The 14,801-nt window shown below is 45.6% G+C and overlaps 1 protein-coding gene across 10 annotated transcripts in view; it reads left to right on the forward strand.

Annotated features, from left to right (window-relative positions):
- The window catches only part of MYO9A (myosin IXA), a 278,674-nt gene that overhangs the window by 180,764 nt on the left and 83,109 nt on the right, over positions 1–14,801 (forward strand). For all 10 annotated transcript variants that reach the window (XM_062206520.1, XM_062206521.1, XM_062206519.1 and 7 more), the window contains 2 exons: positions 1,761–1,883; positions 13,026–13,106. In XM_062206520.1, coding sequence (XP_062062504.1) covers positions 1,761–1,883; positions 13,026–13,106 — 204 coding nt within the window. The remainder of the gene's footprint in view (positions 1–1,760; positions 1,884–13,025; positions 13,107–14,801) is intronic.

The raw sequence follows: 14,801 nt of genomic DNA on the forward strand, positions 1-14,801 counted from the left end.
AAATACCTTTTTACTGTCCTGTTTTGTACACATTAGTTGCTTTGTGTGTTTCTCCTGTCTTTTGGTTAACTTAGAGTAGCACATTGTGGTGAACGAGGCTGGACCCTGTGCTATGGTTTCTTCTATGTTACTGGCAAACCTTCTAGAGTCCTGGCATTTTACTTGATTGTCTCTGAGTTAGGATTCAACTGGTGATAACAGGAATCACTGTACAGTAGGACCTCATTCAAAGATGCTGGAGCCTAGAGTAGCACTGCAGACCTGACCCTGGGTGGAAGGGGGAGAGCAGGAAGGGGCGGTGCTGCCAGTGCAGCTGCTGCTCCCAGCACAGAGCACCTGGGGTAGGGTCCTGAGCTCTGCAAGAAGCTGCTGCAGCTGTTTGCTCTAGGGCTGTTGTAGAGGATGGGGTACTCTGTTTGTCTTGGAGTCAGACAAGAATTCAAAGCAGAATGTCAGCAGAGCTACAGAGTGGTAGGACTTATTTAAAGGGATAGTACACACTCAGACAGGTGTTGAGTACAGGCAGCCCCTCTCTGTGAGAAGAGAGTGGGTCATCCCTGCATGGGAGTTAATGTCTAGCCCATGGAGCACATAAGCTTAGTGAAATCATTTGGTCTGGCCCGATTCTATAACTCTATATAGCAGGCTAATTTTTAGGTTGATAACTTTGTGTGCCCCACAAATGACATTATAAGTATCCAGATGTCCCTTGGCAGAAAAAAGGTTCCCACCCCTGTTAGGGTAGAACTTACTGCCCTAATTGAATAATCAAATGGGGCTTCAGTGCACATGGTGATCTCCAGGAAGATACCTTGGTGTCTCCACGTCTGGTGCAGCATACATGTGGTTGACAGGCATCTTTTGTGTGGCGACAGGAAGAGAGGCTCAGGTACATGTTGTGGACTGCGTGTGCCAAGCCTGTTAACCATGTTGGGGTGCAGTTTTTGCTGTGCATGGCTGTGGCCCAGAGATTGCTGGCAGTCTCTCAGCTCTTAGTTGCTCACTAACCAGCTGCCTTTGCAAATCAGGGCTAAGCTGTGTTTGCTGCAGCTGTGGTGGCAACAGAAATGCCCTGTATTTTGCATATGAGCACTCATGAAAGCTAATGGCTGGAGCTGGGACTGCAGAAAACTAAAGTGCCTTTGTGTGCCTTTTTGTCAGAAAAACAAAACCAGCAGCCGGAGCCTCTGCCTCAGTTAGGCTTTCCGAATTTCACATGTGAACATTTGATTGGTGAACTTAAGTCACCTCAAGAACTCTGGATGCAAAAGTTTGGGAAATGTTTTGTTTTAGCTTGCCTTTTTTTTTTTTTTTTTCTAAAATGATTTATTTCATTTATTTGAAAGAGTTACAGAGAGAGTTAGAGAGAAGTCTTCCATCCGCTGGTTCACTCCCCAGATGGCTGAAACAGCTGGAGCTGGGCTGCGGTAAAGCCAGGAGCCAGAAGTTTCTCCAGGGTCTCCCAGGCAGGTTCAGGGGCCCAAAGACTTGGGCCATTTTCCACTGCTTTCCCAGGCACATTTGCAGGTAGCTGGAATTGAAGTGGAGCACCAGGACTCAAACCAGTGCAGGCCCCTTTGTTTTAACTTTCTGGCTTCTGAAGAAAGGTAGAAGGAGAGTAGAATGTGTGTTGAATATCAGTGTTTCATGTCCATCACAGTTACGTGAAATAGTAAGGGTTTTGTGGAGAGGAAGCGATGAAAATGGGCTGGACATTTTGTTTTTCAATGTTATGAATTTATTTTTTCTCTTCTTCTCAGCACTTGTTGGAGGTCAACTCTCTGAAGCACCTGACAAGTCTGACTCTGCAGGACCGCATAACCAAGTCCCTGATGCATCTGCACAAGAAGAAGAAGCCTCCGAGCATCAGCGCCCAGTTCCAGGTCATTCCCTGAATGCTTATGCCAGACAAGCGTGCATCTCCTTCTGATGGTCATTGAGAGACCGGATCAGTCTCCAGGGGCCTTGAGTGCAGTACAATGCACGTGACTAAAACCGTGTTTGGAAAGATGTACCAGACATGCAAAAAAGCTGGCTGTCTTTGTTTTCCATCTATATTATTTCTGAGTAGTGGATTTCCTGAAGAATGAGTCATTGTTTTCATTGGAAGGAGAAAGGGACCAGAAAATGGATAATATAAGCAAAATCTTTCTTTTTAAATAAATAATATCTTTTCTATTTTTTAAAAATATTTATTTCTTTGAAAGAGTTACACAGAGAGAGAAGGAGAGACAGAGAGAGAGGTCTTCCATCTTCTGGTTCACTCCCCAGTTGGCTGCAACAGCTGGAGCTGTGCCAGTCGAAGCCAGGAGCCAGGAGCTTCTTCCCGGTCTCCCACAAGAGTGTGGGGGCCTAAGGAGTTGGACCATCTTCTGCTGCTTTCTTAGGCCATAGCAGAGAGCTGGATCAGAAGTGGAGCAGCTGGGACTCAAAGTGGCGCTCATATGAGATTCCGGCACTGCAGGTGGTGGCTTTACCCCTACGCCACAGCACCGGCCCCCGCAAAATCTTCTTTTAAACCCTGCTGCCCAGATATAGTGTCCAGATAGTAATGGAAGTTTGTTTATTTATTTTTTAAGACCTGCTACCCAGATATGGCCAGAGTCTGCATAGTGTTGTAGGTTTTTCCCTACTTAAATCTCATGTTGCTGTTAGCCCTGTATAGGTGGTAGTGTAGGTAGGCTTTTGGTGTGTATTAATTTTAACTTTGTATACATAGAGATCTAGTCCTTTAACCAAGTAACTTCGAGGAAAATTTTCAAGATAATGAGGGTCTTCAAAAAGTTTATGGAAAAATGAGTATTACAAGAAAACTGCTTGGATTTCAAACAGTTTTTGCACCAAAGTAAAACTACCTTTGTTTATATTTTTTATTAACTTTTTGAAGTTACCCTCATATTTTTCAGTGCTCACTGTAAGCCAGGATATGTGACCATGCAGTATCTACTACCATGTCATTATATGTGATCCTGTTTGAGTTATAAGCACAGTCCTTCAAACTGTAGGCTAGTACTGCTGTTCTATTGTAGATGACCCTTGCCATATACCTACAGAAAATCTTAAATCCTTGAAGGCTATGTTAATAAGCTTAAAGGAAAGCCAGTTGAGTATGGTGAAATTTTTGTGGGGATGGGATTCTCCAGCTGTATTTATTACAAGCTGTTGTTTCCACGTAGGAGGGGAATTGAAAGCAGAGACATAGATAAAGTGCACTAGTGGGAACAGGATTTACTTAAAGAAATAAAAGAGGTAGTACACACTCAGATGTGAATGTGGCAGCCTCATAAGGAGAGTTGTGTGCCACTCAATTCAGTTGTCCCCTTTAATGGGTAGAGAGTGGTTCCTTAATTGATTATATAGATAGGATGGAGTTTGGAAGGGAGTCAGCGTGTGTGGTGATCACCAGGCAGGTCTTATGGCATCTGCTTGTGAACTTAGTACGCATGTGTTCACCATGGCCTCTTCACGATGGAGGAGGCTTAGGGACATGATGAGAAAGCAGATGTGCTGAAGTATCATGGGAGGAGTCGAGTGTTTTTTAGTGGTGCAAGGCTAAGGCACAGAAACCGCTGGAAGCCTCTCATCTCCTTTGTTCCTCACTCTCTGCCTGGCCATATCAAAATCTCTGCCATGAATTTAAAATATCCTTCTTAATTAATAATAGGAGTATCTTAGGGGTTAATGGTATTTGGTTGTAAAGTGAGAAGAATAAGAAATGGTGCTTGGACAAGTCTGCCTTTGCCTTAGTACTGTCATCACATTCCATGAAGTCTAGCTCTTCATGTTGTATACTTGAAAATTCAAAAATGAATGATTGTAGCAGAAAAAAATACTGTTGAGTGGTAAACACTGCTGTGTAAAACAGAATCAAAGCTTAATGATACACAAGATAAATATGAATATGCAGACCTGAAACAGTTGTTAGGTCATTGACAGTTAACAAAGCCTCCCTTGATCAGCAAATCACCGTAGGTAGTCAGATTCTGATTGAAGGCTAAGATTGGTGTCTGTAAGAGAGTCATTGGTATGACGATTATAAGGAGAAAGATCTGAGGCTGTTACATGCCCTCTGTTGGTTACCTTGGTATTATTACAGGTGCTTTAGAAACTAGCATCATTCCTTAATCTGAAGAGTATCATGTATCTACTTTAGTAAACATTAGTCATAATCACAGTACCATTCATAACCTTTAAAATGCCCCCAAACTCAAGAATTCCTTAAATGGTGATACTCATATATCATATTTAATTTTTCAGAAAGGGTCATCTTTATTTTTCTAATAGATTGTCATATTATTGTAAAAGAGTTACTGTCTGATTTAGAAAATATAAATAAGCAAAAACAAAATCATCTAGCACACAGAGATAATGACCAGTTTTTTGTATTTTCCATATGACTTCTGAATATTTACATATATGTATTATCTAAGTTTTCCACCAAGAATTCTCCAAAATAAATACTATCCCTCTGGGGCTGGCACTGTGGCCTAGCAGTATAGCCTCCACCTGCAGTGCTGGCATCCCATATGGGTGCCAGTTCAGGTCCTGGCTGCTCCACTTCTGATCCAGCCCTCTGCTATGGCCTGGGAAAGCAGTAGAAGATAGCTCAAGTGCTTGGGCCGCTGCACACACTTTGGAGATCCAGAATAAGCTCCTGGATCCTGGCTTCAGATTGGTGCAGCTCCAGCCACTGCGGCCATTTGAAGAGTTACTCAACGGATGGAAGACCTTTTTCTCTCTCTCTCTCGGGCGCTCTCTCACTCACTCTCACTCTCTCACTCTTTCTCTCTGCCTCTCTGTAACTGCCTTTCAAATAATAATTAAATAAATCAAAAAGAATTACTATTTCTCTTACTACACAGGTGAGGAAATTACAGGTGGTAGAATTGGATGGGATCCAGGTGTTTTTGACTCTGCCCTTCCTGTGAATGTTTATTTTAATCAAAAATGAAATCACTGGGCCGGTGCTGTGGCATGGCGGGTAAAGCTGCCGCCTGCAGTGCCAGGATCCCATATAGGTGCCGGTTTGAGTCCCGACTGCTCCAGTTCTGATCCAGCTCTCTGCTATGGCCTGGGAAAGCAGTGGAAGATGGCCCAAGTCCTTGGACCCCTGTACCCATGTGGGAAACCTGGAGACCAGGACCTCCTGGCTTTGGATCAGCGCAGCTCCAGCTGTTGCGGCCTTCTGGGAAGTGAACCAGCAGATAGAAGACCTCTTGCTCTCTCTTTCTGCCTCTCCTCCTCTCTCTGTGTTACTCTGACATTCAAATTAAAAAGAAAAAGAAAAAAGGATTAAAGATGTAATGTTTGGCAATAAAAATAAACTATGTGGGATTAACATCTATTAGATAGTTCACCAGTTATTTGTGCTCATATTTACTTTTTTAAGATTAGTTTATTTATTTGAGAGGTAGAGTTACAGATGAGAAGGGGAGAGACAGGAAGGTCTTCATCTGCTGGTTCACTCCGCAAATGGCTGCAATGGCCAGAGCTGGGCTGATATGAAGCCAGAAACCAAGAGCTTCTTCTGGGTCGCCCACATAGGTGCAGGCACCCAGGCATTTGGGTCATCTTCCACTGCTTTCCCAGGCCTTATCAGGGAGCTGTGTTTGAAGAGCAGCAGCCAGAACTTGAACTGGCACCCATATGGGATGCCAGCGCCACAGGTGTAGGCTTAGCCCACTGTACCGCAGAGCCGGTCCCTCATATTTACTTTTAATGTAAAGCCCAAAGAGAGACAACTAAGAAAAAAGAAATGAAAATAGTGTCAGCAACTTGTGAGTCATTTACCAGGTATATCAAGTGGTATAAAAAAAGTGTAGTTGGCATCTCAAAGAGAAGAAAGAAAAACTATTGAAGAAATAGCACCAAAATATTTGTGCTGATTTGATAATAAGCATATGTGTTATGTGTAAGTGTATTTATATCAGAGAATCTCACAGAGAAGAATCAGAACCCTCTGACACGCGTCATGGCAGATTGCTGAAGTCAGTTGTGGGGGCACCATAAAGACAGGGAGGGGGCAGGCTCTCTCCATGACTGCACCATAAAGACGGGGGGGGGGGGGAGGCTCTCTCCATGACTGCACCATAAAGACGGGGGGGGGGGGCAGGCTCTCTCCGTGACTGCACCATAAAGACGGGGGGGGGGGGGGGCAGGCTCTCTCCATGACTGCACCATAAAGACGGGGGGGGGGCAGGCTCTCTCCGTGACTGCACCATAAAGACGGGGGGGGGGCAGGCTCTCTCCGTGACTGCACCATAAAGACAGGGAGGGGGCAGGCTCTCTCCGTGACTGCACCATAAAGACAGGGGGGGGCAGGCTCTCTCCATGACTGCACCATAAAGACAGGGAGGGGGCAGGCTCTCTCCATGACTGCACCATAAAGACAGGGGGGGGCAGGCTCTCTCCATGACTGCACCATAAAGACAGGGAGGGGGCAGGCTCTCTCCGTGACTGCACCATAAAGACAGGGGGGGGCAGGCTCTCTCCATGACTGCACCATAAAGACAGGGTGGGGGCAGGCTCTCTCCATGACTGCACCATAAAGACGGGGGGGGGGCAGGCTCTCTCCATGACTGCACCATAAAGACAGGGGGGGGCAGGCTCTCTCCATGACTGCACCATAAAGACAGGGGGAGGGCAGGCTCTCTCCATGACTGCACCATAAAGACAGGGAGGGGGCAGGCTCTCTCCATGACTGCACCATAAAGACAGGGGGGGGCAGGCTCTCTCCATGACTGCACCATAAAGACAGGGAGGGGGGGCAGGCTCTCTCCATGACTGCACCATAAAGACGGGGTGGGGCAGGCTCTCTCCATGACTGCACCATAAAGACAGGGAGGGGGGGCAGGCTCTCTCCATGACTGCACCATAAAGACAGGGGGGGGGCAGGCTCTCTCCGTGACTGCACCATAAAGACGGGGGGGGGGCAGGCTCTCTCCATGACTGCACCATAAAGACGGGGGGGGGGCAGGCTCTCTCCGTGACTGCACCATAAAGACAGGGGGTGGGGCAGGCTCTCTCCATGACTGCACCATAAAGACAGGGGGGGGGGCAGGCTCTCTCCATGACTGCACCATAAAGACGGGGGGGTGGGGGCAGGCTCTCTCCGTGACTGCAGCTTTCTCAGCAGTTCCCATCAGCAGACAGGGGGAGACAGTGCCAGCTGCATGAGACTGAGCTCTGTGTGTCGTGAGCGTGTCCTTTCAGAACGAATCTGAGTAAGACGAAGCTCTGCAGCATCGAAAATGTTACACATAGAGGGATGGTGCGAGAAAATCTGTGTCTCAGCAAGAGAGATGATGTCAGAATGATAGAAATGTGGCTAAACATAAAAGATACATTTTCTCTTTTAATCTTTTTTTTTTTTTTTTTTTTTTAACTTGTCAGGTAGAGTTTACAGACAGTGAGAGAGACAGAGAGAAAGGTCTTCCTTCCGTTGGTTCACTGTCTAAATGGCCGCATTGGCCGGAGCTACGCCGATCCGAAGCCAGGAGCCTCCTCCTGGTCTCCCATGTGGGTGCAGGGGCCCAAGGACCCAGGCCATCCTCCATTGCTATCCCAGGCCACAGCAGAGAGCTGGACCAGAATAGGAGCAGCTGGGACTAGAACTGGTTCCCATATGGTATGCAGGCGCTGCAGGCGGAGGATTAACCTAGTGCACCATGGCACTGGCCCCTCTCTTTTAATCTTGTGAAAACATACCTAGGGGCTAGTGTTGTGGCGTAGCCGGTTACGTCACTGATTGCAATGTCAGCATCCCATGTCAGAGTGCCAATTTGAGTTTCAGCTACTCCCCTTCCAATCCAGCTTCCTGCTCATATGCCTAGGAAGGAAACAGAAGATGGCCCAAGTACTTGAGTGCCTCCCTCCCATACAGGAGACCCAGATGGAATTCCTGACTGCTGGCTTTGGTCTTGGCCAGCCCTGACTATTTAGTTATTTATTAGATTGATTGATTGATTTAAAAGGCAGCGTTTCAGAGACAGGAGAAGAGATAGAAAGGTCTTCCATGTGCTGGTTCACTCCATAAAATGGCTGCAATGGCCGGAGCTAGGCTGATCCAAAGTCAGGAGCCAGGAGCTTCTTCCAGGTCTCCTCTGTGGCTGCAGCGGCCCAAGCACTTGGGCCATCTTCTGCTGCTTTCCCAGGTGCATTAGCAGGGAGCTGGATGGGAAGTGGAACTGCCAGGACTGCAGGTGGGTGGCTTAACTGCTATGCCATAGTGCAGGCCCCCAGCCCTGGCTATTGAGGCTGTTTAGGGGAGTGAACCAGCAGATGGAAGATCTCTCTCTCTGTCTCTCTGTCTTTCTGTCTGTCTGTCTCTCTCTCTCTCCTTGTCCCCCTTTCTCTCACTGTATCTTTCAAATAAACACTTTAAAAAAAATTGGCTGTAGACAACAAAATAGGATAGAAATAAAACGTGTATCATGGAGAAAAGGGAAGGGCTAAATAGAAATATACTGTTGTAAAGTTTTTACACTGTTCTGAAAATGGCAGGAGCAGACATTCAACCTAGTGGTAAAACACCTGTGTCTCACATCAGAGTACTGAGTTTGAGTCTCAGTTCCAGCCCTCTGGTGTGTGCCTTTAGAAGCTTTGATGATGACCCAGGTGACTGGGTCCCTGCCACCCACATGAGAAATTTGGATTGAGCCCCCAGCTCCCAGCTTTTGGCCCCATTAAGTCTTAGCTGTTTGTGGGCACTTGGGGAGTGAATCAGCCAATGAAAGATCTCTTTCTGCCTGTCAAGTAAATAAATAAAAATATTAATTAATATTTAAATATTTTTAGTGTAAATGTAAAGGAAATGTCAGAATGTTATTTGAAGCTAAACTGTGCTCTCTCTCTCTCTCCCTCTCCTTTTCCCTCTACTTCTCCCCCTCAGTTCTTCCCTCCTTCCCTTTCTTTAATTTTCAAACAAGCAAATAAATTTGAAATCCAAGCTTAGTGTTTTCATAATTACATTTTTAATGAGTTTTAAAAGCATATTTATTTATTTGAAAGGTTGAGCTGCAGAGAGAGAGGGAGAAGGCAAGAAGAAAGGAGAGAGGGAGGAAGGGAGAGATCATCCATCAACTGGTTCACTCCCCAGATGGCTGTAATGGCCATGGCTGGACCAGGCTGAAACCAGTAGCCTGACACTCCCTCCTTGCCTCCCATGTGGATGTAGGGGCCCAAGCACTTTGGTCATCTGCTGCTGTTTTTCCAGGCATAGTATCAAGAAACTGGATTGGAAGTGGAGCTGCCAGGACTTGAACCAGTGCCTATGTGGGATGCTGGTGTCCCAGGCGGTGGCATGAATTGCTGTGCCACAATGCTGAATTTTTCAACGAATTTTTTTAAGATCTTTCATATGCAAAGTTTCAAGAATTTTTGCACCAAAATAAACCTGTCTTCTAATTCCATTTCCATGAACTTTTGAAGTACCCTCATCCCATAATGTATCTGAAGAAGGATGTGTATGTGGAATACATGAAACATTACAGATGAGGTTTTTTTTTTTTTTTTTTTTTTTTGACAGGCAGAGTTAGACAGTGAGAGAGAGTCAGAGAGAAAGGTCTTACTTTTTCTGTTGGTTCACCCCCCAAATCGCCGATATGGCTGGTGCTGCACCGATCTGAAGCCAGAGGCCAGGTGCTTCCTCCTGGTCTCCCATGCGGGTACAGGGCCCAAGGACTTGGGCCATCTTCCACTGCCTTCCCAGGCCACAGCAGAGAGCTGGACTGGAAGAGGAGCAACCAGGACAGAATCCAGCGCCCCAACCGGGACTCGAACCTGGGGTGCTGGTGCCGTAGGCAGAGGATTAGCGTAGTGAGCTGCAGCGCTGGCCACAGATGAGTTTTGAAAAAGATAAATGAGGCTGGTGCCGCGGCTCACTAGGCTAATCCTCCGCCTTGCGGCGCCGGCACACCGGGTTCTAGTCCCAGTCGGGGCACCGATCCTGTCCTGGTTGCCCCTCTTCCAGGCCAGCTCTCTGCTGTGGCCAGGGAGTGCAGTGGAGGATGGCCCAAGTGCTTGGGCCCTGCACCCCATGGGAGACCAGGAGAAGCACCTGGCTCCTGCCATCGGAACAGCACGGTGCGCCAGCCGCAGCGCGCCTACCGCGGCGGCCATTGGAGGGTGAACCAACGGCAAAAATGGAAGACCTTTCTCTCTGTCTCCCTCTACTGTCCACTCTTGCCTGTCCAAAAAAAAAAAAAAAAAAAGAAAAAGATAAATGAGGAGAAGTCTTGAGGAAGCTCTAATAGAATATGATACTCACAAGGTAAATGAGCCTGTCAGAATCCTGTTGAACATTATGACCCATCAGGGAAAAGTAAATTAATACAACAAGACAGTGTTGTAACCGACTTGTCACATGACGGGGGGGAAAATTCTGCAACCTTCTAGTGAGGGTGTGGGGTAACCAGAAGTCTCATGTACTGTTGTTGATATGTAAGCTGACACCTGCTTGCTAGATGCAGGTGAAAGATATGTACCTGTGTAAGAGTGTTTATAACAACTTTATTCACAGTGGCTTGTGCTGTGGCCTGTGGTGGTATAGCCGAATGACAGATCACTGCTGTGTACCACTGTAGTTATAGTCAACAAATGGAAAACAATACATGTGTGCTTTTATTTATATGAATTTTATTAGCAGGCAAAACTCTCACCTTAAGAAGTAGGGATCGCCGGCGCCGTGGCTCACTAGGCTAATCGTCCGCCTTGTGGCGCCGGCACACCGGGTTCTAGTCCCGGTCGGGGCACCGGATTCTATCCTGGTTGCCCCTCTTCCAGGCCAGCTCTCTGCTGTGGCCAGGGAGTGCAGTGGAGGATGGCCCAAGTGCTTGGGCCGTGTACCCCATGGGAGACCAGGATAAGCACCTGGCTCCTGCCATCGGATCAGCGCGGTGCGCCGGTCGCAGCACACTGGGCGCGGCGGCCATTGGAGGGTGAACCAACGGCAAAAAGGAAGACCTTTCTCTCTGTCTCTCTCTCTCTCTCTCACTGTCCACTCTGCCTGTAAAAAAAAAAAAAAAAAAAAAGAAGAAGAAGTAGGGATCGGCCGGCGCCGCGGCTCACTAGGCTAATCCTCTGCCTTGCGGCTCCGGCACACCGGGTTCGAGTCCCGGTCGGGGCACCGATCCTGTCCTGGTGGCCCCTCTTCCAGGCCAGCTCTCTGCTGTGGCCAGGGAGTGCAGTGGAGGATGGCCCAAGTGCTTGGGCCCTGCACCCCATGGGAGACCAGGATAAACACCTGGCTCCTGCCATCGGATCAGTGTGGTGCGCCGGCCGCAGTGCGCCTACCGCGGCGGCCATTGGAGGGTGAACCAACGGCAAAGGAAGACCTTTCTCTCTGTCTCTCTCTCTCACTGTCCACTCTGCCTGTCAAAAAAAAAAAAAAGTAAGGATCAGTGCTGGTGCCGTGGCTCACTTGGCTAATCCTTCGCCTGCGGCACTGACATCCCATATGGGTGCCAGGTTCTAGTCCCGGTTGCTCCTCTTCCAGTCCAGCTCTCTGCTGTGGCCCAGGAAGGGCAGTGGAGGATGGCCCAAGTGCTTGGGCCCCTGTACGCACATGGGAGACCAGGAAGAAGCACCTGGCCCCTGACTTCGGATTGGCGCAGCGCCGGCTGTAGTGGCCATTTGGGGAGTGAACCAACGGAATGAAGACCTATCTCTCTGTCTCTCTCTCTCTCACTGTCTATAACTCTACCTGTCAAATAAAATTTTAAAAAAAGAAGAAAAAAAGGAAAAAAGAGGGGCCAGAGTTGTTGCCTATCAGGCTAAGCTGCTGCCTCTGATGTCAGCATCCCATATAGGTGTTGGTTTGAGTCCTGGCTGCTCCACTTCTGATCCAAGTCCCTGCTAATGTGTCTTGGAAAGCAGTAAAAGCTGGCCAAATACTTGGGCCCTTGCACCCCTGTGGGAGATCTGGAAGAAGCTCCTGGCTCCTGGCTTCTGCCTGGCCCTGCCCTGGCTGTTGGGGCCATTTGGGAAATGAACCAATGGATGGAAAACTCTCTCTCTCTCTCTCTCTTTTTCTTTCTTTCTTTCTCTCTCTCTCTCTTTCTGTAACTTCTTCCCAATAAAAAGTCTTTAAGATAAAAAAAAAAAGAGAACAATTGAAAGTAAAAAGTTTGTATGTTGATGTAATATATCTGACAGCAGATACTGGTCTGTTGTTTTACTTGAAGTTGTAAAGCACTGACAGGTTTGTGTAGTGTAACCCCTAGAGTAGCCCCTAGAAAGCAACACCGATACTGCCCTTAAGCCAGGAGATTAACTAATGTGAAATATTCAGTGTTTTGAAAATGGTGGAGCACTTACCAAAGTATATGACATTCAACTATATATCTGAGAGGAAGGAAACTTGAAAATACTTTAAATTAAATGAATTATCAAAATTTATGCATTGCAGCTGAAGCAGTGCTCCAGTGTCTCAAGTCTGTAATCAGTGTCTCATTGAATATCTCAAGTCTGTAATAAGCCTATACCTTAATAAACTAGAAAAATAATTTGTTAATCCCAAAATAAGGAGAAAGGAATAAAGAAAACAGCTGAATTCAATGAAATTGACAACATAAGAATACTAAAGAAAAATCAGTGAAACCAAAAAGCAGATTCTTTGAAAATGTCAAAACCTGATAAATGTCTGGCCAGACTCATCAGGATAAATGAAGGTACAAAAGAGCATTCTTGGGAATAGAAGCAGCGTCCTAAGATGTTAGAGTGAAAGTTTAAATGTTGTTCTAGGATGTATGAGTTTGAGTAAAATTGTCTAATGTAAAGAAATAGGAAGCAATTATGGTATACACAGAGTACTTAGAAACACATCTACAATATTTACTGTTGCCATGCTGTCAGCTTTAATTTAACCATAATGGGAATATGCACAATTTGCCTTACAGAAACAAATCTCTTACTGTGTTTGGTGCTAGGTTTTTGCATGTTTTGCCAACATTATCACTTGTATTTATAAATCATTTGTTGCCACTTTTGAATGGGAGAATATGCTGATTCAATGCTTTGCATTTCAGGCCTCATTAAGCAAACTGATGGAGACACTTGGTCAAGCAGAACCGTATTTTGTAAAGTGTATTCGCTCTAACGCTGAAAAGGTATGTCCTACAAACGAGCGCACAGAGCTGTTCAACAAGATCTCCTTTCATTCTTTAAATTCTATCTGCCGGCATCCCATGTGGGCGCTGGTTTGATTCCCAGCTGCTCCTCTTCTGATCCAGCTCTCTGTATGGCCTGTGATAGCAGTAGATGACAGCCCAAGTCCTTGGGCCCCTGTACCCGCGTGGGAGACCAGGAAGAGGCTCCTGGCTCCTGGCTTCAGATTGTTAGAACCCTGGCTGTTGTGGCCATCCGGGGAGTGAACCAGCGGATGGAAGACCTCTCTCTCGCTCTCTCTCCTTCTTCTGCTTCTCAGTAACTCTGCCTTTCAAATAAATCTTTAAAAAAATTATTTTAGGGAGATAAATGGAGGTTAAGAGGTGTGTTTAACTTTATTTTTTTTTTTTACTGAAAATAGTATTCTCTAAATATTTTCTATAGATACTCTTTCAAATTTCACAATTAACCTGACAGTAGGGTGTTAATGCAGATTTGATTTAGCATCTCTGAGAATCTGAGAAACAAATGCTACTTGAAATTCCACCAAAAAGAAGTTTGTTTTCATGAACATTTGTTACCCTAAGATTAATAATTTCTCTTGTTTGAATGTATATTGTATCTCTTAAGGAAGTTGCTCAGTGTTTGTTTAGGAGTTTTGTCCCTGTACCTTAAGGGGAAGATAACTGTCAATATTTTTCATTCCTTTCTCTTTTTGTGACAGTTCCCCTAATTAAAGTTTTTCAAAATAAAATACACATGAATATTTGCCATCTTTATTTATAGTCATCATTGGAAAAAAATAGTTCCCTATCTGGTCAACTAAAATATATTAGGAATTATGTTTAGCTTTCTTTCTTTTATTTTATTTTTAAAAGATTTATTTTATTTATTTGACTGACAGAGTTACAGAGAGAAGTAGACACAGAGAGAGAGAGAGGTCTTCCATCCGTTGGTTCACTCCCCAGATGGCCGCAATGGCTGGGGCTGCACCGATCCGAAGCCAGGAGCCAGGAGTTTCTTCCAGGTCTTCCACGTGGGTGCAGGGACCCAAGGACTTGGGCCGTCTTCCAGGCCATAACAGAGAGCTGGATCAGAAGAGGAGCAGCTGGGATTAGAACTGGTGCCCATATGGGATGCCAGCGTCAGGCTAGGGCTTTAACTTGCTGCGCCACAGCGCCGGCCCCTTAGCTTTCTTAATTTTTGAGAAGCAGTATACAACTGCTGTTTATAAACTTTGTGATCTTAGACAAAATACTTGAGCATTATGTGATTTACATTTTTCATCTGTGTAATAACATAACATAAATATTAGACCAACCTCATAATTTTTTTGTGAAGTGCTTAATATATTCCTTCTTACACTAAGTGCTAGGGGAATGTTAACCATTCTTTTACAGTGACATAAGAAGAAAGCTTTCTTTACAGTTAAATAGAAGTTTGAGTTTTAGTTATAATTGAGACTTTGCTATACAAGAATTCTATTAATGAAGCATTTTACCGTATATGATGAGTATTATATAATTGTTAACTGCTCTTATTATTTAATGTAAATTTCCCATTTGATTTTTTTTTCCCTTGACAGTGGGTGTACCTCACCCGGCTTCAGAAAAATGCTTGGTAGAACTTGAAGAATCACTGAGTAGAATTTAGAGGACCGTGAAAAAAATTATAGGCTCCAAATACTGTTTTTTTTT

The sequence above is a fragment of the Lepus europaeus genome, chromosome 11 (assembly GCF_033115175.1).
Source record: "Lepus europaeus isolate LE1 chromosome 11, mLepTim1.pri, whole genome shotgun sequence".
NCBI classification, from domain to species: Eukaryota; Metazoa; Chordata; class Mammalia; order Lagomorpha; family Leporidae; genus Lepus; species Lepus europaeus.